This window comes from Vipera ursinii (genome assembly GCF_947247035.1).
Source record: "Vipera ursinii genome assembly, chromosome: 5".
NCBI lineage: Eukaryota > Metazoa > Chordata > Lepidosauria > Squamata > Viperidae > Vipera > Vipera ursinii.
The window spans coordinates 56,053,591-56,075,910 of NC_139518.1; the positions used below are offsets into that span (position 1 = coordinate 56,053,591).

General features: G+C 37.4%; 1 protein-coding gene across 1 annotated transcript in view; it reads right to left on the bottom strand.

The window, feature by feature from the left end:
• Nucleotides 1-1,000: 1,000 nt before the first annotated feature.
• The window catches only part of PDZD8 (PDZ domain containing 8), a 41,164-nt gene continuing 19,844 nt past the window's right edge, over nt 1,001-22,320 (bottom strand). Inside the window, exons 4-5 of the mRNA XM_083363388.1 lie at nt 6,802-6,964; nt 1,001-5,545 (exon numbers count right to left, since the gene is read on the bottom strand). Of these exons, the coding sequence (XP_083219514.1) occupies nt 3,234-5,545; nt 6,802-6,964 (2,475 nt within the window). The 3' untranslated portion in view covers nt 1,001-3,233. The remainder of the gene's footprint in view (nt 5,546-6,801; nt 6,965-22,320) is intronic.

Below are 22,320 nucleotides of genomic sequence, written 5' to 3' on the forward strand. Positions count from 1 at the left end.
TTAACATTATAAAATCATCATGGAGTACTGATACTCAAATTTTCATGCCTCTTTCATAAACAAGTAACTATTATATGATGTTAGCTTAGTAAACCTAATATCTAGTATTTCTGTCATTGTATTCTGATCATATATATAATAAACATGCTAATAAGCATGCTTAGAAGTAACATGTTTTCAGATAATGGTTATCTGTCGAAAGTCATACTGATAATCTTAGAGAATAACACAAGTTTTCATATTTAAGCATTCCAAACTGCTTCTATGAGATTTTGATATTGAATATAATCCATAGTACTATATTTGGTCTTAGACTGCTATAACCTCAAGGAGTTGCAACACACAGTATGTTTAAGTATTCTGTTATTAGAAGTTTAATACGAAAACCATTATGAAAATACAAAAAAACCCTAGTGCACACACTTGTAAATAAATTTACTCTTCCCAAGATGTTTTAATTTACGATTTTAATTTCCTCCTATTTATCAAGAATTTCTCAATCAAAGAATAAGTACTTCTCAACCTTAAGTCTTCTGTTATAGAAAGTATTGCAAATGTAGAGAAGCTCCTTAGAAAATATGCTATTAGAAAGTCAACTACCTACTGTATGTAACTCAGCAATCTCATTCTCTATTTGGTGCATTAGCCTTTCCCAATGTAGAGGCCTCTGATTACAGACAAGGCTAACTGACTGATGAGAATTGAAATGAAAAATATTGGGCAGGAATCAGGAGAGGAAAGGGTCCACAAAAGATTCAATTGTGGGTAGGTAGGGTAGGTGTGTTCCTAACTCTACCTAGGCCTAAGAAAGAATGTAGCATCATTACAGATAAACAGGCCTTTTGTTTGTCATCCGCAACCCTTCCACGAAAGTTCTACTGAATAAAGAAACATTGGAAGCCATTGTTCTAGAAAATAGCATAGCATGGAATAAATAAACCTATGGCTATGTGCCAAAATACTCTTTAAATATCTAACAGGTTATAACAAAGAAACAGAATTTATTTAAAAACTTTTATTAAAGCTTGTTTTCATGATAAAATCATCTGACAATCATCTCAGGCAGATTTCCATAAATATATGTTAGTGTCAAGTAATAACATACCACCACCTCAAGATAGTCTTGGATCCAGTGGTATTTATTATTTTCAGCTGTGTATAGTAAAGCAGAGAAGCAAAAGATATAAAAGGAATGTATCAATAGTTTTTAAAAACAGTAATTATTATAATTCTATGCTTTATATGTTTTTCTTGATGCTACCTTACTATTATTTTGCTGCCATTCTCACGCAACGGTTAGAATATTGCACTATATTTAACTTACATTATACAATCATCATAGTGGAGTACTGATACTCAACTTTTCATGCCTCTTTCATAAAAAGGTAACTATTATATGATGTTAGCTTAGTAAACCTAGTATCTGTAGTATTTGTGTCATTGTATTCTGATCTGCGTTAGTATCTGGACAGAAACTAAAGGGAAAATGTCTTAGTTTATACAAAATTTTGTTAAGTTGATGATTTCTGAAAGATAATATTCCTTGAATATAATGTTGATTGAATATTATTGGTTCATTCGGGAAAATACCTAAAATTGTTTTACCTTTTTTAAAAAAAAAATGGATTATGTGAATTTGGTAGCTGTTCTGTTGAACTATTTTACTTTTTTATTGTCAGGACAAGTTGTAAAGTTAAAAATGTTAGGATGTTGTTCACTCCCATTATAATAGCAAAAAGTTTCTACACAGTAGCATAAGCGGTTGCTTGTTAGTCAAGTAGGAATAATGCAGAATGCTATCATTTTATTTAGTTTTACAAAATTATTTCATAACACAATGCCAAAAATGATGATTAAGCACAAAAAAATAAAACATTAAGAAATATGGGTGTGAAACATTAAGATAACCCTAACTAACAATCCTCATCTCGGATCAATTGATTTTTAGTGTTGTTGGGCTTAGGATTCAATGGGTGGGTGAGGGCTACAGGGGGCAATCTTAAGTTGCTGAGCATGTCTTTTTTATTTTTTTTGTCACCAGAACTATTGGAGAATAAATCAATTTAGTGTTAAGGTTACCATTTAAATTTTCTCATGGGTGCTTAACGTTATTACATTACAGAAGAGTATGTTCTATGAAACTTCCATCTAGTTACAGGAACAAAGAAAAACCTGTGGCACATTCTCAATACATTTCTATAAAATATGTGTATAGGGAAAAAGTAATGCCTATGGTGTTTTTGAGTAGGGAAATTAGAACCTGATGACAGTTGTTCCAGTGATATGTGCTTCAAAGGTCTTCCCTGCTAAAGATTCTAATAAATTCACAGAAGGAAAAAGTAAAATGTAAATTGCCTTTTCAAAAATTCAGACTTCTCTGTGAAAGAAAAACAGAGAAACCAGGCATTGGAATACTAATGTTACCAAATAACTGGAAATAAAGGCATGTCATCTATAATGCATCATTGGCAAAAAAAAAAACAACAACCAAAAACACCTGAAACTTAACAATAATCCCCTTTCCAAAATATACTGAATAAGCAAATGGCAAAGTATAACAAAAATCTTCGAAAACTGGCCCATCAGCAGCTGCTGCAGTAGTTCTAATTTGAACACAAAATAAAAATGCAAAGCTTTAAAACTGAATAATGAAAGGAACAACCCCCCCCCCGCCCCGAACAGAAACTGTGCAAAGCATTTCAAAGGCAATTCAGGAAGTGTGTTGGTGTGAGCAAAGGCCTCTTTCTTGAAACAAGAGAGGCAGCCATGCAGTTTAGAAGACAACATTGCCATTGAGATTGCCAGAAAGTAAGCTGGGTGTGAACATGTCTGTGGAGATGACTCCAGAAAGCCCTCAAAAGAGGTGTTAAGTCTCGTGGAGGAAGTGGCTGCTTCACTCATTCCAACAAAACATCTCTCGGAATGTTTTGTTTTGTTTTTTTGCAATTCATCCTGATATATTTTTAGAAATACATTTTAGAAAAAAGTTCAAATAAATTAAAAATCATCTAGTATAAAGTCCCAAAATGTTATTTAAACATAACATGGTTCAACCAAATAAAATCATATTGTACCTGGAAATAAAAGCCATTTCCTTACATGGGTTTGAAAATAATGGAGAAGCAGCTTGTATATATTATCTCAGTGTTTTAATTACAATTTTGAAATATCTGATGTAGTTTTAAGTGCAAAGTGTTCCCCAGTTTATCATCTGCAAGACCAACTGGGCTATATCAGTCTACAGGTGCATTCTGGGATTCAAGTCTCTCTTCTTCCTTTAGGAGGGTTTCAAGTACTGGTGCCATGACTAAAGCGGCCTCATCTTCATTATCTGTTTCTTCCACTAAGTTGTTGTCCTCTTCATCTTTATCCTCTTTTCTAGATCCAGGTTCTAAAGCAGCATTTTCTAAAGCTTCTATGTCTTCAATGCCAGCTTTATAATGAATCGTGAGGAGTGTCAGGGCTTGCAACCTCTCACCTGATTTAGCCAACGCAGCAGCCAACAGCCTTTTTTTCCTTGCATCCGTTGCTTCTCTCTTTTCTCTAATTAAGGAATTGTTGCTCTCCAGTTCCTGGTCTATTTCATACTGAAGTTTTTCCAACATAATTTCTAATTTCTGGATTCTTTCTTCTGTAGGTAAACTTCTATAAAGGTCTCGGCCAATTTCTTTCACGGCAATGAAAACGCTGTCATCAAGTCCTCCTTCCTTCCTTGGCAACTTAATCCCCGGAGTGGATACTTGCTTGGAAGGGCTACTAGGGCCACCAGTCTCTGTATCGCTACCTTCATTATCAGAAGGATGTGGGGTCTGCTTCGGTGAAGGTTCTATCACTTCAGGTCCTTGCTCATTAATACGAACTTTAGGAACTTGACGAAGGTTTAAGAATCGGCTGCTCGTATTAAGAAGGTGTCTTGTTAGACCTGTTGCTTTATTTGCAGTTTTCAGTTCTGAATCAACACGAGATCCTGGTGTGGACTGAGAATCTTGGTTTTCAAATTTCAAAGTGTGTAAAACCCGTTCCAGCCGTCTTGTGGCTCCTAAACAGAAGGGAGCATCAGTCAGACACTTTTCTTGACATTTTTTGTGGCAAACATATGCACAAACCACACACTGCGATGCTGCTTTTGTCCAAACTTTCTTTTTGCAGTAGTCACACCAAGTTGGATTTTGAAACTGAGTATCTTGGAAATTGTGCCTATTTTCAGTGTAAGTAATTTGTCCAAAGTAAGGATCATCTTTTGAAAGAATAGGAGCTATTGCTTCTTCTGAAATATTTTCTTTCTCTTTTTCCAACAGAAAACTTGAGTCTTCAGGTTCACCCTCTTTTAAATATTTAAAATGTATAGTGACATCACCATAACAAAACTTTTCATTGAAACCTTTGTGTGAGATAAAACTACGCAATGCTGTTCTAGTTACTGCAGCTTTAGGTGCAGGGGGATTTAGTCGAAATAGCCTAATGAATTCCATGGAGGATGTAGCTATGCAATCTAAAGCTACATCTTCAAGTTTTACACTTTCATATCCCAAACAAACCAGCCCACCTACTTTGAAAGGGTCTCTACACCAAATACCAATATTTAGGTATGTATGTTCTTTTCCTACTTCAAATATGTAGGAAGAGCCTTTTGTCCTTGCCCATTTACCTGCTCGATTACGGTAAGGAATTTCTGGTGATTCCCATGAATTATGGTTTTCTACTGCCTTAGCAGGCAGTGAAGAATGTGAATACTCTGATATGTCTTTATGTAGTTCTGATTTGTTTGTAACAGATTTACTGATAGGTACTTTAATAGTCTGTTGAGATTCTGTACTTTCTTTTAATGTTTCTGATTTATTTGTAATTGTTCTAAAACTCTGTGAAATTTCTAAAGGCTCCTTAGCAATTGGTTTGGATCCTGCAGATTCTTCTCCTAGATCAATGATTTTGATTACCTTTTCTGAATTCTTGTCTCCATTACTGGCAGGAAGAGGGAGCTTGTCCACTTTCTCAGAAGATAAATCGCCAGTTTCTAATTTATTTTGAACTTCACTAGAAACTGTTGACACTTTAATCTGTGGTCTGGGAGGTACAGGTGGTTTGGTTATATTTAACTGTGGCTGTTTGTTTGTCTGCTGACTTATATCCAGGTTCTCAGGTGTTTTGTGTATTGCTTGTTTGGATGTCTCTTTGAAAATTACCCTTGAAGATGCCTGATGACTTCCTAGATGTAACTTGCGATTTAACACTGGAGATAGAGTTCCAGGTGGTTTACCAGCAAGTGAACTTGGCATGTGCTTGGGACTGCTTGAAGAATCATCTTTGAATTCACTTGACTTTAGTGCATTTGCCAGGTCTTCAAATTCTATATCTAATTCTTTGTTTTCTATTTCATTCAGCAAATATTCATCTGAAAATGCTGAATCTTCCAACTGCGAAATATTATCTTGGGTTAATGAAGTCTGCTGACTATAGCCAACTGGTCTCTCATAATATATGGTGACTCTTTCACCAGCCTGTTTGATAAGTTTTAACACTTGTGCTGTTGATGTAATCCTGACTCCTATTAAAAAACAGAAAAGAAAACAATAAAGATTAGTATTTTCTGAAGCAACTGATAAATACCTAAACCGAGAATGTTGCCCAGTCAAGGAGAAGCCATGCAATCCTTTTCCCTTCCATACAGAAATTGGGACTGTCCTATGAATTTATTCCTCATCAACATTATTAATACATGTAGTAATGTAAAAAGGAAGTAGAGCAATGACCATCTGCATTATAACAACAAAAATCCTATTTAGATTAAGACTGATGATGGAGGGAAGGCCAGTATTGGTGTAGTGGTTAAGGCACCAGGCTAGAAACTGGAAGATCTGAGTTCAAGATACCTCAGGCACAAAGCCAAATGAGCAATTTTGGGCCAGTCTGTCAGAATCCATTGATATCACATTCATAAATGTATGGTTAAAATATTGTGCCTACCGGGATTCTGCCATACTGGTAGAAGGAGGGGGGGATTGTTTATTCAGTCTATCTGTAGCTGCTTTCAAAGAACTTTTGATCTGGGGGAACAAAGGGGGGGAAATGATCTTTTCCTTTTGGACAACTCGGCTCCAAGAGTCCTTATTTCCTAAGATGTGAATTGGGGTGGGTCCTGACACAGTCACTCATTCTCAGCCATAGTAAGGAGGAAACGGCAAAGTGTTTCCAAAAATGTTGCCAAGAAAACTGCAGGAATTTGTCCAGGCAGTTGCCAGGAATTCTGACTGGAAAGCACAAAGCAAACCAATCAGATGATGGAGGGGTAAATAATAATGACAATAATAAGTATCATATTCCCAAGTTTAATTCTTCTGTACCCCAAAAAAATTGTACATAAATAGTGACCTAGGCACTCAATTGTTTGTATCTCTTCTACTGAACGAAAACCATTTCCGCAGCAGCTGCCAAGGTTGATACCAAATACTGATGTTTTTCTGAAATATTTATATCTTTTCTTTCTCCAAATATAATGCCCTTTCAGGGTTGAGAAAAATATATCTAAAAACGTAACAAGTATTTTTATTCTAAAAACTACACTAAAATATCATTATAGCATGCACCTGAAAACAAGTTATGATATTGTTTTATTAGGGCGCTATTGCCCTCAATATAATAAAACTGTTTACGATTTTGCTTGGTTATGACTAATAAAGGATGGATGAAACTTTTTAATACATTTCCCAATAATATCATTTGTTATACCTTCTGAGCAGTTCCCAAGTTACATATAACTTAGCAAATGTTATTAAGCTTAGTTCATGTAGTTTCACTGCATACCTCCAATAGATAATAGCCTGTCGCCTCTCTGGAGATCAGCAGTAGCAGCAGCAGAGTTTGGTGTAACCGTTTCAATAACAACGTGACCTGTTTCTCCTTCCTTAGCCTGTATTTGACGCAATGTCAGTCCAATACTTGGTGAATTTCCTTTTATGAGTTCTGCCTGTGGGGGGAAAAATGGAAAATAATTTTCATTGTTAATATTAGGCTCTATAATTCATAAAATTAAATGCTTTTCTGCTAGCATCTTGTGCAAAATTGTACTTGAGAGAGATAAAGGTGTATATCATATAAGTACTATGCTTTAAGGGGAAATGGGTTTATAAAACACAGTACACTTCACAGGTCAATACTAATTATTTCAAACAGAATATTTATTATACTTTATATCTTATTATCCAAATAGTGCTTAAAATGATCTTTTCTACTCAAATCAGATATTATTAATACAATACTTTTTAAAAAAATTATTTGAAGAATAGTCTGTAATTTACAGCATACTCCCATTTAGCAAGAAGAAATGTAATTCATGACATCAACTAAACTAATTCATAACAAAAAAACCAGAATTATGAAAATTCTATAACCTTTATATTTTCTATTCCAAATCAAGTTGTTTTCTTACTCCAAAATTATTTACTTTCTTTGATATAAAAGCAAGCATTTTTAACATGTCAGTATGCTTTATAAATGCAACCTCAAATTGGGAAAAATTAATACTGTTAGCTAAATAGCTGGCCTATAGGATAATTTTGTGTTATATTATTTATATGTTGTTTGTTCACACCACCTTCATTCATATTTATCACATCTTTTTCTTTTCGCTAAGTTCCACAGGCATAAAGCATACTACTTTTCTTTTCTGTATTAATATATGCTCTACCATTTACTTCTCTTACATTCCAAGTTCCAATTTTCTACATACCATGATGGATACCAGATGGTCCTGGAAAAAATATATCATAGCTGCCCATTATGGTTTTGAGGAAAATTGAGGGTTTCAAACAATGCTTTTTAGCAAGAGAGAAACAGATCAGCTTATCAATCATAGCTGATACTACTTTGCTGTTAACAATGAATATAGTAGTGGTCAGTTCTGGAACATTATGGCCAGTGCGCCACAAGTATAACTAAAACCCAGTTTGATCCCACACATATTTACACTACTCTATGCAAACAAGAAACTCTACTTTGGAGACAACCTTGTGAACCTACAAGCTGTTGGCCATTGGTAATTATAAGAAACATACAATATAATAATAGTTTCAGAATTCTCAAATCTTTGGAAATATTCTCTTCTTACAGTACTGCCCTTCTGAAATCTTAATTATGCAATGAAACATTAATTCAGTTTTGCACTTTGCATCCAACTTAATGGCATCATCATTAAATTATTTCATGGCATTTGGATCAAATTCCAGAAATTTTGAGTGTCAAGTTGTTCACATTTCTCACAGTAAGAGATTTTAATTAATCTCACTTAATGAAGTTGCCATCACTTTTCTTCAGATATCACCGTAGTTTTTTCCCTGTGACTGCCCTACCTAAAACCAAGGTTCATTTGAAAATAGAGTTGTTCTCAGAAGTCCCTGCCACACCCCTGGCTCCAACAAGAAATAAGCCGTTGAGTTCACAGGTGGTTGATTTATTCACAGAATGCTCTGGCATGCGGTATCGAAAGAAACAGCAAAGTTAGCACTGGGAGCAATTGCCTCCCAGCGCTCTAAATACATATCTCCCGACCGGCCCTACCCCCACCCACCTAGCCAGCATCCAGCTTTTCGCTGCTTCTTCGTGGCGGATAGGGACGCGGTGGCTCAGTGGGTTAGGACGCTGAGCTTGTCGATCAGAAGATCGGCAGTTTGGCGGGTTGAATCCCGAGTGCCGCGTAGCAGAGTGAGCGCCTGTTACTCGTCCCAGCTTCTGCCCACCTAGCAGTTCGAAAGCACGTAAAAATGCAAGTAGAAAAATAGGGACCACTACGGTGGGAAGGTAACAGCGTTCCGTGCGCCTTTGGCGTCTAGTCATGCCGGCCACATGACCACGGAGACGTCCTCGGACAAGCGCTGGCTCTTCGGCTTTGAAACGGAGATGAGCACCGGCCCCTAGAGTCGGAAACGACTAGCACGCATGTGCGGGGGAACCTTTACCTTTACCTTTACCTTTACCTTCGTGGCGGTCAGGTGTTTGGCGCAATGGCTGCGGAGCTGACGCCCACTTAGCTGCACTCCGCAGGGTCCCCCTTCCAGCATCCAGGTTACGGGGGAGGGAAAAGGCTGTTGCTGCCGCCTCTGTTGCTGGTCTCCGGATGCATCAAAATGATGGTCTTGTCCCCTCCTCCCCCCTCCCGTTAGCGGCAAGCCCACAGACGCTTGACAGTTGTTACAGAGACAACACAACATACCACTTTCTTATTGATAACTACTTGCTTAGACTTTTGCTTAGAGCAGAACATTTCAAGCTTAAGATTGAATTGTTGTCCCTCAGAATATGTCTATTCTGATGATATACTGCTACAAAGGGACATCTAACTTCTGTCTGCATACATATTCTGAAACAATGAATTCTGTTAATTTTAAACAAATCACAGCAGTTGGTTCAAGTCCAAGTCCACAGTGAATAAAAGGTAAAAGGTAAAATAAATGTAGAACATAGATTATTAACTTTACTAATAGCAGCTAAAATACACAATAATAGAAATCAGAAGTGCTATCAACTGATATCGTAAAATATGAGGATCAGTACTGCTTATAAAATCATCTATTTGATTATCAATTCGCTTGTGAACTATAAAAGATTTTTAAGTTTTATAAATTGTCTTGAAAGAGCAACGTGATTGAACACATGGAAAAATTTATTTTCTGAGAATTTCCAGAATCTTTTCCAGTTGGAAAACAGATGTTCAATATGAACGCTATATATTTGCCTAACATTTTAGAAACATTGATGTAAAATTCCAGTGTCAGAATCTGATTGAAATTTTTAACAAATGGCCCTAATGTTCTCCTAATTATTTCAGCATACTTGCAATAACATACACTTGAACCTCCCAGAGCCCCTCCTTGGGTGATCTAGTAACATGAAATATAAATAAATAAATAAAAACACAGAAATAATTAGTTTCTGTGGCTAGCAAGTAAACCTATCAGCAATTAGCACAAATTGCCCAGGTATTCCAAGTAAGCTACAATTACCAAACCAGAAAAGAGAAGACACAAACTGCAAAAACAATATAAGAGGCTGTATGTATTAGTTTGGCTTTTTAAAAAGACCATAAGCTTTTTACACAATTCTGCAGCTCTTTCATCAAAGAGAACAATTTAGCCAGTGTGATTCCTGCTGAATATGTCTTATTCTTTGACTTTTAATCTTTGCTAATTGTAGCTGGGATGCTATCTCAGACCTGGAAGAAAATTATTTTTACAATTTTCACCCTCCTCATATACAGTGATAGGGGGGGAAAAATCCTCTAATTTGGCATTTGAGCACAGAAAATTCTGAAAACTAAATACAGATATAGTCTTTAAGGAAAAGCAAATTATAAAAAATAAGTTGTTTTATAATATTGCTCAAAGAACCTATTTTGTTATGAGGAGTATTCAATCATAATTTAATTTAATACAGCTAGGTCATTGTTATTTGTCTTTCAAATAGATGAAATAGGGGTGGGCGTGGACAGGGGGCACAGTTTTGTGCTGGTTCACCTCCTTCCTCTGAGGCCGGTCTCAATTGGTGAACAGGGAGCAAGAGGTCCAGTACATGGCCTCTCTTTTATGGGGTGCCATAGGGCATGTTGCTCTCTGCACATCTTTTTAACATCTACACGAAACCTCTTAGTGAGAACATCTGTCATCATTAGATGAGGTATCACCTCTCTGTCCTAGGGCAAGTGAGTGATGTCCTTTTGTGCTGCCTGGAGGCGGTGGGGATCTGGATGGGGAACAACAGACTTCAACTTTTTATTCTTAAATTAATTCTGATTTGGGGTCGCGATGGGTCGGACACGACTTCGCAGCTAACAACAACAACAAAATGTTTATTGATTAAAAGATATACTACCACAGCTGACAGGGTGTTTAAGTACTTTCTTCCGATAGAGGAAAGATCAACACTTGGAGGGGGAAATCTGATGCTGGAAACAGCTCCTCCCCATGTCACTAGTTGAAAAATCTCCAATTTTTTTGTCTCACTTCAGGGTTCTAGAGTTTTTAGAGAAGCATGTTCTGGAACAGATTCTGCACAGTCCAAGGATACAGAGTACAATCTGTTCAATGTCTTGTGGACATTTCACTAATAGAAGTTAAGGGGTTAAATGGCATTTAAATATGTAAAAAAAATGGCATTTAAATATGACAAGAAACATTTGCTTTTGCTTTTACAGTAATTTATCTTTCATGTGAGCTTTCCCAAGATCACAGAAAAGCTGAGAGGATTAAGGCCACTGTTAACATTCGGAAAAGTGGGCCTACTTTATTTCTTGCTTATAAACTGAAAGAGTTCTGTACTACTTTATCATTTCAAGATCACTCAGTTGGGTCAGTTACACTGTATGTATAAGAAACTTATTTCTTACTGAAGAAATTTGTTAATCTCCAAATGTCAACAGAAAATCATGGAAAATAAACCTCTTTTTTCATCACTGAACTCTTGCTGTTCATATCCTGTGACCTATATTTTTTAATATCCTCTAAACAGCAGAGTGGCAAAATAATTAAACGTGAAAAGATTCTACAATGTGTTGGCATTTAAATTAATTGACAAACAAAAAGAGACTGAATTGGGTTTCTGAGCTATTAAAATTAAGCAACGTGGATTAGATACTTATTTTTTAAAACAACTTTAATTTATGAATTAGTTAATATGATAAATTTTCTTCGATGGTTATATATTATACCGGAGAATTGGAAATGACGAGACTGTGTTAAAGAACTAGGGATTTTAAAATTGCATTTAATCCTGCTACTTGATAGTTTGCCAATTGGCAGAAACAAAACAATTCTCCCCATGATACTTCTCTTTCTAGGCACACTGAATTAGTATTCTAGATACTGCAAAAATCTTTAGATAGAAAATAATATAAAATGAAAAGTGAGATTCTGTGACCTTTACACATTGGGTAAAAGTGATTTTTACTTTTGCTTAAACTGATGCAAACCAATATGAAGGAAATACCCCTGCAAGTTCACATTTTATGGCTTGTGATGAATGAAACAATGAATTACAGGTAATCCTCAATTTACAACCATGATTGAGCACAAAATTTCTGTTGCTAAGTGAAACAGTTATTAAGCGACTTTTCCCCCATTTTCTGACCTTTCTTGCCACTGTTGTTAAGTGAATAACTGCAGTTGTTAAGTCAGTAACACAGTTGTTAAGTGAATCTGACCTCCCCATTGACTTTGCATGTCAGAAGATCGCAAAAGGTGATCACTTGACCCCAGGACACTGCAACAGTCATAAATGTGAGACAGTTGCCAAGCGTCTGAAGTTTAATTACGTGACCATGGGGATGCTGCAACAGTTGTGTGAAAAACGGTTGTAAGTCACTTTTTTCAGTGCCTTTGTAACTCTGAATGGTCACTAAATGAACGTTTGTAAGTCGAGGACTACTGTACTGATCTCAGTTGATCTTTTATTTTAATGTTTTGGCTATTTTTTTTAATATACAGACATCTCTCCCCAAATATCTTCATGCCTCTTCTCTTTTCTAATTGTAGCTTCATGCTTTACTCAGCTTTTACCTTCTCTCCTGAATGACATTTCAGTTAGCTGAGGAAATTAGAAGCTGATAATAAGTAGGAGGTGATGTGGCTTCTCGCGATATTTGTTTTTTTAAATCTTTTGCCTCTAGAAACATATAAAATTAAATGTACCCAGCTGTGAGCATTTAAAAAAAACTCCAGACAAAAGGCAAACATTTGTTATTCGCTAGGAGTTGTTTGAAAAAGCTTCTTGGAGGGGTCAACAGGTATTGACAACTGGTTCTGTTGAGCAGGGATGTGTATGAAAACCTGAAGAATAGCTGTTGCTGGGAGAGGCTGTTTACCTGGTACATTTACCCTTCCGTATCTTAACCTCTGCAGCGTTTCTCTTTTCTTTGTTTCCCAGCTACTGCATTTCCTCTCATTTGCCTGTTTTATCCCACTTTTTCTCTTTCTCTTCCCTTTTCACCCCACATCTATCCTAATCTTTTTGTTTTCCTTTTTCTTACCTTGCAGAAATATTTGTTTGCTTGTTTATTAAATCTGTATGCCACCCATCTCACTGCCCCAAATGACTCTGGGAGGCTTACAATATACAAGAATATACAACAGAAAGAAGGAAGAAGTGGACCTTTGTATTTGTGCATGTGACAGGGACATGTATAAGAGAGAGAATAAACAGCATTATACAAATGAGAATCTATTTTTTTAAATACACTATCATTTTATAGGGCAATTCATTTCATCTCATAATTATTTTGTATATGTGAATAAAAGGCACTGAATAAATTGAAACACGGACATGGCAGAAACATGCATGATATACGCGGATATAAAGGCACAAAGAAAGATTTTGCCTAGGATTGCGGGCAAATTTCGGGAAGTACAGGCTTGTATATTAGTTAGGATTTTAAATTAATCACCAGACTCTCTTACACTCAATATTTTTAAGAGAAAAACATGAGTTGGTTTGGCTTCGTCCATGCTACCGTGTAATTCTTAAAGATTAATCTCCACTCTTTTCTGTATCCCCAGAATGATAAAAATATATAAATTCCTGTTCTCAGGTGAGAGTATTTCTATTTTATATCAAGTACAGATGATTCTTTAAAAGCTAAATTTGTATTTGTAATTGTCTCAAGCAGCAGTTATCAAATATAACATCTCTGCCTCCAAACACATTGCAGCTTCTGAGTTTTAAGGCTGTCAATTGTACCATGCAAAAAGGACCATCAATTACATTGTGACTATAGATCAAGCCTAATTTAATTATTGTCTAATTGAACAACTAGCTTCATAGTTAAGCAACTTTTATTCTGGTTAGCTCTGAGACATGCATACACCTTTTAAAGTAAGAGTCATCTGGAGATGAGATGATATTCATATCCTGACAAAACCTTCCTCTAATATTCATTGCTCTACATTCCCCCTTTACACAAATAAAGTTGTCTAGATTTTTAAAAATCCCATACAAAATACTTATAGGAAAAGATTATAGACCAGTGATCACATGACTTCCAGCAAAAACAAACGAAGTGTAAACCCATCCTACAATAATGTTTGCAAGCCTTTCAGATCATCATCAGTGGGAAATTGTATGGATCTCAAAGGGACCTCATTTCAGAGGGTAAGCAGTGCTATACAGGCATACTTCCTGGATCTTGAAATGTAACACTGTTTAATCAAAGGGAATGAAAGTGCATTTATTCAGTTAGAACACCCTGGACAGGCAAAAACAGTGGAAGACAGGTGCTCCATTCAAATAGTTGCGCTCTATGCTAGATAGGGGTTTATAGGTAACCAGCACCTTGAAACACACCCAGAAGAAGACTGTCAATCAATGCAACCCACGAAGTAGTATGGGCATTACTGCTCATGTTGCTGCATTCTAGAACTGCGGGAGCTTCCAAGTGGTCTTCAAGGACAACCTCATGTAAAACACATTGTGATAACTGAGTCACAATGTGACAAGAGTACAAGTGACTGTTTACAATGAGTGTCAAATGAAGCAGGAAAGACCATAACTGGTGTTCCAAGTTGCACACTCTTCTGACTGAAGAAGTAACTCACCCAGAGAAGTAAAGATAATTCCTGGATCTGGGTGGTCTTAACTGCCACAACATTAAATCTTGGTAGGATTGACTCAGAACTGGTTTCTCCCTGATCAATCCCACAAAGCCTCCAGGCACTGGGACAGAACCTTGACATCCTCACTTGGCCAGCCTAAGGTCAAAAGATATAACTAGGTATCAATCAGCATACGTATGGCACCGGACCCCTCACTTGCAGATGACATCACCCAGAGGTTTCATGTAGATGTTAAGCAGGAGGACAATGCTTGTTGAGGGAGGGAGGGAAGGAAGAGATTGCTGATGCTTCCCACCAGTTTCCACAAGGAAACTCAATGGGCAATCCAGTAAGAAGTCAGCAGTTCCTCCTATTCCCACTGCTTTTTTGCCCACCAATGGTCATTCTGTTTCTCTCTTACGTAAAGAAACATCTCTGAAAAGATGACCCAATGAGGCATGGATTGTCTAGTTAGTATATACTGCTATTGTGGCAAGAAAATATACGTATAACAGAATACAACTACTACAATCATTGGAGTCAAGATAACAAAACAAGTTAAACATTTGATACTCAGACTGAAAAAACAGATCAACTTCAAATTTATATAAAGGATTATATGTTACATAACCCCCCAAGTTTCAAAACTATCCCCAGAATATTTACAAATATTGACTTTTAAAAGATTTTTTTTTGTAAAAAGTGACATTTTCAAAAAGGCAGTTTCTTCCTCTTAATCTCAGTTCTTGTTTGACAGGATTAACAAGTGAAATGGCAGACTTTAGTAAGCACAGTAAATTGCTAACCATATGAGGCATTTAACAAAGGCTCACACATTATTAATTCACCATTACTTCAAATGAGACATGAGTTCTTAAAATAAGATGTCATATACTTGTTTCTAAGACACGGATAAACTTAACATTAATATCACATGTCAAGATTTAAGGTCTTTTAAGAATGAAATTAATGTCTTTTGAAAAAATGACATTTCATCAGAATTTTTATAAATTAGTGGTTAAGCTCTCAGGAACAACCCAAGAAACTATGCATTTTCTTCTCATGAGGCATGAAGCAGCAAAGTACAAGTGATTTTAACTGTGTACTTCAAACCCTGATATTTTTTCCTACAAAAATGTTCACTATTTTATATATTATTATTGTTGTTGTTATTGTTAATTGTCAATTCAATTCAATCTGGTACTGGTAAAACTTTAACAGTTCAGGTCCTGAGCAAGGACCTAAGAGCTGGCAATTCCGAGTAGGGTGGGGTTTTTTTTTAATGCAAAGTCAGGATATTCGGGTCTAATAAGTTCCAAATTTACATTTATCTAGGCAGCCCTTTGGGTATTGCTCCAAGGGCTCCTATTACTATTGGTACAACCATTGATTTCTTCCTCCATGATTGCTCAATTTCAATTTGCAAATCACAATCACCTGGTATTGCATCATTATAATTATTGATCATTGCACAGTCAGCCAGATGTTCAGACTGGGTTTGGCATTTTTGTTTACCTATCGACTCCTTACCCTGGGATAGGTAGATCTGGATTTTTGATGCTGTTACAGATATGGAAGGTGTTCCCAGTAAAGCTGCCTTTTGCATTTGACTGATGGTGAATTTGTCAATTTGTCAATGCCGATGGTGTCCAAGTGGTGTTCCAGTTGTTTTGGGATTTCACCCAAGGTGCCTATTACTATTGATACTACCCTTGCTTGCCTTTGCCACAGGAATTCTATTTCTATTTGTAGGTCTTTGTATTTTGTTATCTTCTCCAGTTCTTTCTCTTCTATTCTGCTGTCTCCAGGCACAGCCACATCTACTATCCACACTTCTTTTATCTTTCTGATCCACAAGTCTGGGGTATTAGTATTATTATTATTCAGTCCATATAGAGTTTGTTTTTAAGTATACACAAGTCAGTGGGCTCCAAAACACATGTCCCTAGGCAACATACATATAACTACTCACTGCTCACCACTTCTCCACTCTTCCCCACTGCTACTACACTTCCTACTACTGCTCCTCAAATTACTTCCCCTTGTGAGTTCTATTACGGGGAAAAAGTATGTATTTCTAGCTGCTTCAGGCTATTTTATTTCCACCTACACCTCCTACACAGCAATACTATTTCTCAGAACAACTTTTATAGCTAATGTTTTTGTGCTGGCTGGGGAGAGTGTTTAAAGAGGCAGGACAACAGCTGGCCATTTTCTAGGCAGCCTCCCCTCTCGCAACGTTCTCCATTTTATTTTCAAAATAAATTGGTGAGATCTGTTAAGCCAGGGGTGTCAAACTCAATTTCATTGAGGGCCGCATCAGCATTGCGGTTGCCCTCAGGGGGCCGGGTGGGTATGGCCAGGGTGGGTGTGGCCTACTGGGTGGGCATGGCTAGAGTGCGTATGGCCTACTGGGTGGGCGTGGCCAGCTCTACATCGTTCGCATGAAGGGTGCCTATGGGGGCCTGGGCAGGAGTGGGACAGATCTGAGGGTCTCTGGCAAAAGGAGGGTCTCTGGGCCAGGGCCAAGGCAGTGGGGGCCGTTCCCTCACTGTTTCCAGGATGGCGTCGCGGGCTGCATGAAACCACTTCGCGGGCCGGATCCAACCCCCGGGCCTTGTGTTTGACATGTCTGTGTTAAGCGGATACAGATTGGCCCAAAGTAAACAATGGAGAAGGGATCTGAACTTGCCCAGCACCTTAATCTAACCCCTTAATCACAACTGTACAGGCTCTAGCATTATTAAAAATGATTGGGTACAATTTGCATATTTAGGTACAATCCCTTAAGTCTACAAAGCCAATATGAAATAAAGGTAAATGACAGCATGCAGATTACTAGATTTATTTGCAGTTTAACGACCCTAGTTTATTAAGTTCATGTCTTTACTTTTAACCAATAACTGTGTAAAAATACAAAAATACAAATACAAAATAGAAATGGAATATCCATAACAAAGGTAGGGAGCATCTCCAATACTTCCTGCTGAGTTCCCATCTCATTTGCTTTGTATATAGATCATCACTGGAAAAAGCAATTATGTTTGGAAGAGTTAGCGGTAAAAGAAAACAAGGCCACCAAAGAACATGATGGCTGCACACTATCAAAGCTACCACCAGTCAGAGCACAGAAAAACTCAAAAAAGTAGTATAAGATTGGAAGATGTGGAGAGATCTGGCCTACAGAATCGCCAAGAGTTGGACACGGCTGAATGGATAACATCACCATAATCATCAAGATGATCTAGGAAATACTTTAGTCTGAACTCTGGAGAATAGTTGCCAATCAGTGTAGATCAGTGATGGCGAACCTTTTGGAGACCGAGTCCCCAAACTGCAACCCAAAACCCACTTATGTATCATCGGTTGCCGGATGGGTGTGGCCTATTGGGTGGGTGTGTCCCATTGGGTGGGCGTGGTAACAGCAGACTGGGTGGGACTGAAAAGTTCAATCAATCAATTCCAACTTTGCGAGATCTTTTTTTTCCTGCGAGAAGCTGAAATTGATTGATTGATTGAACCTTTTTTTTTTTGCACATGGCGGCAGAGGCCTAAAGCGAAAAGGTTTTATAAAACCCAGCTGAAGGCCTAGGGCGATGGCACGCATGCCCACAGAAAGGGCTCTGCGTGCCACCTGTGGCACCCGTGCCATAGATTCGCCACTACAGGTGTAGATTAAGTTCCCTAACACAGTGGTCAAGGGAAGTCCTCTGATTTTATGTTTAAAATTAAGTCTTAAGGACTCACTGGAAGACCCATCTACTTTCTGTCAGGAGAGAGAATCGAAGAGCTTTGTCCTCATTTCCAGTGACTTTGTTACTAACAGTAGTTACAAGACAGATACATTGAACAAGAATATTAGAGGGAAAGAAATGCAAATGAAATAGTGTATAGCTCCTGATCTAGACAAAACCTAGCCATGAAAGGGGGGAGGGAGAAGCACACTGATATTATATAGCAAACATGTTACAGTATATTTATTTTATTTTTATTAAATTTATATCATCAACTTATATTAAACCAGGGACAGAAAATTACAAATGTGCTTGAAACAGATATGCACATATTGTCAACTGACATTTGAAGCAATATATTGGATAGGTTTAATAATCCTGAACCTCCTTTTACAATCAATTATGTACCAATATACTGTAGCTGATGTGATAAGATTAAAGTGTTACCACCGTTTATCACTGTGACTAAGCTGTCTAACTTATCTTCACTAATAAAGTAAAAAATGAAAATGCCAACCCAAAGTGGGCTAGTATTTTTCACAAAGAGCTTGAGTGCACAAGGTAAAAGTTGTTACTCTCTATATCTCTAAACACATTTAAATATTTATATGAAATTACTGAACAGATCCAGACATTTTTAAACAATTGGTATCTGACAAAAGGTATTTCTATTCCAGGTTTGCCGTTAATATTATCTTGACTGCAATTTATTGATTTCAGTGAATTACACAAAATGTGAATATTTTAGATATGCAGCTCAAAGTTTAGCAATGCTGAAATTCCATTAGACAAGGTATCACCAATATGGTGATGATAGGGTTTTTCCCCGTCAATATGATATTCATCAGATGTTCCCAAACTACAGACTTTAACTTTTGCTCTGTATCAAATACTGTATTTCAAACTTTTTCAGCAGCATATGCTAAAAGTCAATAATAAAGGGTCAAATAGAGAAACAAGGAAATAAATGATTAAAATGAAGAGTATATAATAATGATACTTATCTAATCAGCATGAAATATAAAATTCAACTTGGTAATAATGGTTATTGAAATTATATAGAAGCATTTTATTGTAGCCAAAAACTTTTGGATTAAACCATTAGCAAATCTGAGGGGTAAAACTCCCATCAGTATCTATTCGTTCACCAGTTCTTCAGTTATCTGAGAACCAAGAATTGTTCAAAATATATAGTTCATTTTTAGCAGAGCAAAAATTGTTTCCCCCCCCCGCCAGTAAATTAAACTAGAACTAAGTAATCAATGTTTTTCTCTACATTCAAATGTTCAAACAGGGTCTTTAATTTTTGTTGGATTAAAGAAATGTAGGAAGTGACATTTTACTATGCTTTTCTCCATTATTTCATTCGCTTACAGCTGAGGCTGTAAAAGGATGTTGTGAAAGGATTACCAGAAAATGTAGAGATTGTGCTCTGGCAAACTTATGAATTCTTTTAAAGATGGAGGACGGTAACTTCCAGAATTACTTTCATCTATCATTTTCTTGCCATTTTCCCCTTTAATTTTCATTCTTTCTAAAAAAAATATATCAAACTAATTAACCTACAGGTAATCCCTGAGTTACGAGCGTTCACTTAACGCTTGTTCAAAGTTACGTGATGAGCTCCACCCCCAGTGCTTATGAGCAAGTCCCAAAATTATGAATATTGCAGCACGGCAGTCGTTCGCCCTTACGAGTGACCACAGTGGCTCTGCAACATTCACCCTGGTTACTCCCTCCCTCTCTCTCCAAACCCGTCCTGAGTCTCCATAAGCACCAAGCCTTCAGTACCCACCCTGCAAAGATTGAGATCCTTCGCTTTCTTGGCTGCTCCAGGCTTTCAGTGCGTTCGTAGAGAATGGGGGCCTAAAGTACTACTGATCTTGCATTATCTCATGGTGTTTTAGGCCTCTGTCCTCTGCAACAGAGAACGGAACCGAAGCTGGGGGACACTTCATGTGCCTTCGGAGGCTGGATCGGGGCTCTGGAGGCCTTTTCAAGGGTGCTGCTGCATGGATCTGTGGCCACTGAATGCTTCTGTTTCCCCCCCCCGGTAACCTGATCTGGGCTCCGGAGGCATTTTCCAGGCCAGATCAGGCCGGGGGGGGGGGCGGCAAAAGCATTTGTCGGCCACAGATCCTGGCAGCAATAGTCTGGAAAATGCCTCTGGAACCCAGATCGGGCCATGGGGGGGCTGCAGAAACACCCCCCAGCCTCAGATCTGGGCGGCAGCAGGAACTGCGGCAAAGAGGAGGATCTTTTCCAGGTGAGTCCAGTGTGGAAGGGAGGGGGAAGCATGCGGTATCTTAGTGGGTCAGGGAGGCCTTGGGGGCTTGTTCTATCACTAGGCCCCTCCATGGCCTTTCCCACCTTAAGACACCTCATGTTTGCTTAACAAGCTGCGTGCGGTTTAACGAGCAAGGGAGCGATCTTGTTCGACAAGATTCACTCTACAAGTTTTCGACTTACGAGTGGAATGAGCAGGCTCCATTACACTCATAACTCAAGGACTACCTGTATTTTAAATCATAACCATTAACAATATAACGTGCTCTAAAAATAAACATCAAAAGAAAAAAGAAAAAAATATAAATTTATATAAAATATAAATTTTTAAAAAATTCACTCCTCTGTAACATACAAAACTAATTCAAACAAGGATACACATTAACAATCCACCACTGTAATTTAGTGGGGAGTTCTATATTATAAAGCTCCTTTTGCCAACCGCTATGTTTGAAAATTCCACAGATCTTGACAGATTCCAAATATTAGAGGTATAGCCAAGAGGACTATATCCATGCACAGTCTTATTAACAATCTTACTGATATCATCTCCAAATGTGGCAATAATAGAACATGTCCAAACCATGAGCTAATTTTCAAGCTGTATCTTGGTGATAACAAGCAATATTATTAACCATTCACAAAGGTATCCAAAGTGCATGAAACATGTTTTTGTTTAATCTCATTTTCAGACGATAGGAAATTAATTTCATGTTATTTAAAACAAACTTCCATTCCTTTATCAGGATAGGTCAGGGTTAGGCAACCTTGGCTCTTTTATGACTCGTGGACTTCAACTCCCAGAATTCTGGGAATTGAAGTCCACGAGTCATAAAAGAGCCAAGGTTGCCTACCCCAAGATAGGACATTCAAATTAATTACTCCTGAGGTAAAATAAAAAATGGTATCAATTTCCTTCAACTATCTTTAACAAAAAAATTACTTGCATAGAAGCCACAGTTTGTTCCTCTGTAACAGGGGTGTCAAACTGCCGGCCCGTGGGCCAGACTCATCACACGGAAGGTGCATCCACCCCATTGCCAGCAACGGCAAAACTGTCCCGATATGTTGCGCGATGTCACGTGACGTCGCGAGTTTGACATGTCTGCTCTATAACATCCAGTCATTGTAAAATCTCAGAAACAACAAGGCAATATGGAAAAACAGAACTAATCAGAAATGCTTGTATTAAATAAACTTCTAATAATAATTCTGGAAACTCATTTTTAATTTTAGAAAAAAAAAAATTTTAAAAAAATCCAAGGCTGAGTTGATCCAAATTAATATTATGAAAGGCTCAGTTTACTCAATAAATAGATTTACCCAGTATTTTTAACTAAAAGATTATACTATAATGTAAGATTTCCAGAAGTAAAAAGGAATGCTGATAACCTGGGAAAAGTTACTGAGGAGAGCAGAGCTCTGGCAAAGCAAAAGAAGTATTTATTGCCTTGAAAGAAAGTCTATATTTGTTCTTTCAAAATTCCATTGTCTTAGTCCTGCCCCATTACCTCATACCCTAATGGCCTGTGACCTCATCAGGCACATGGTGTATTTATATCCAATGAAATGCTTTACTGCTTTAGCCAATCACATGCATTCTATTGTCTGTAAAAATCTACAAAGGGGGTCTGTAACCCTTCCCTTCTTTAGGGTGATCTCTGCTTCCTCTGGTGTTAATACAGCAATTTATGCTTCAATGTAATATGTCCTGGTGTCTGGTTTAATGA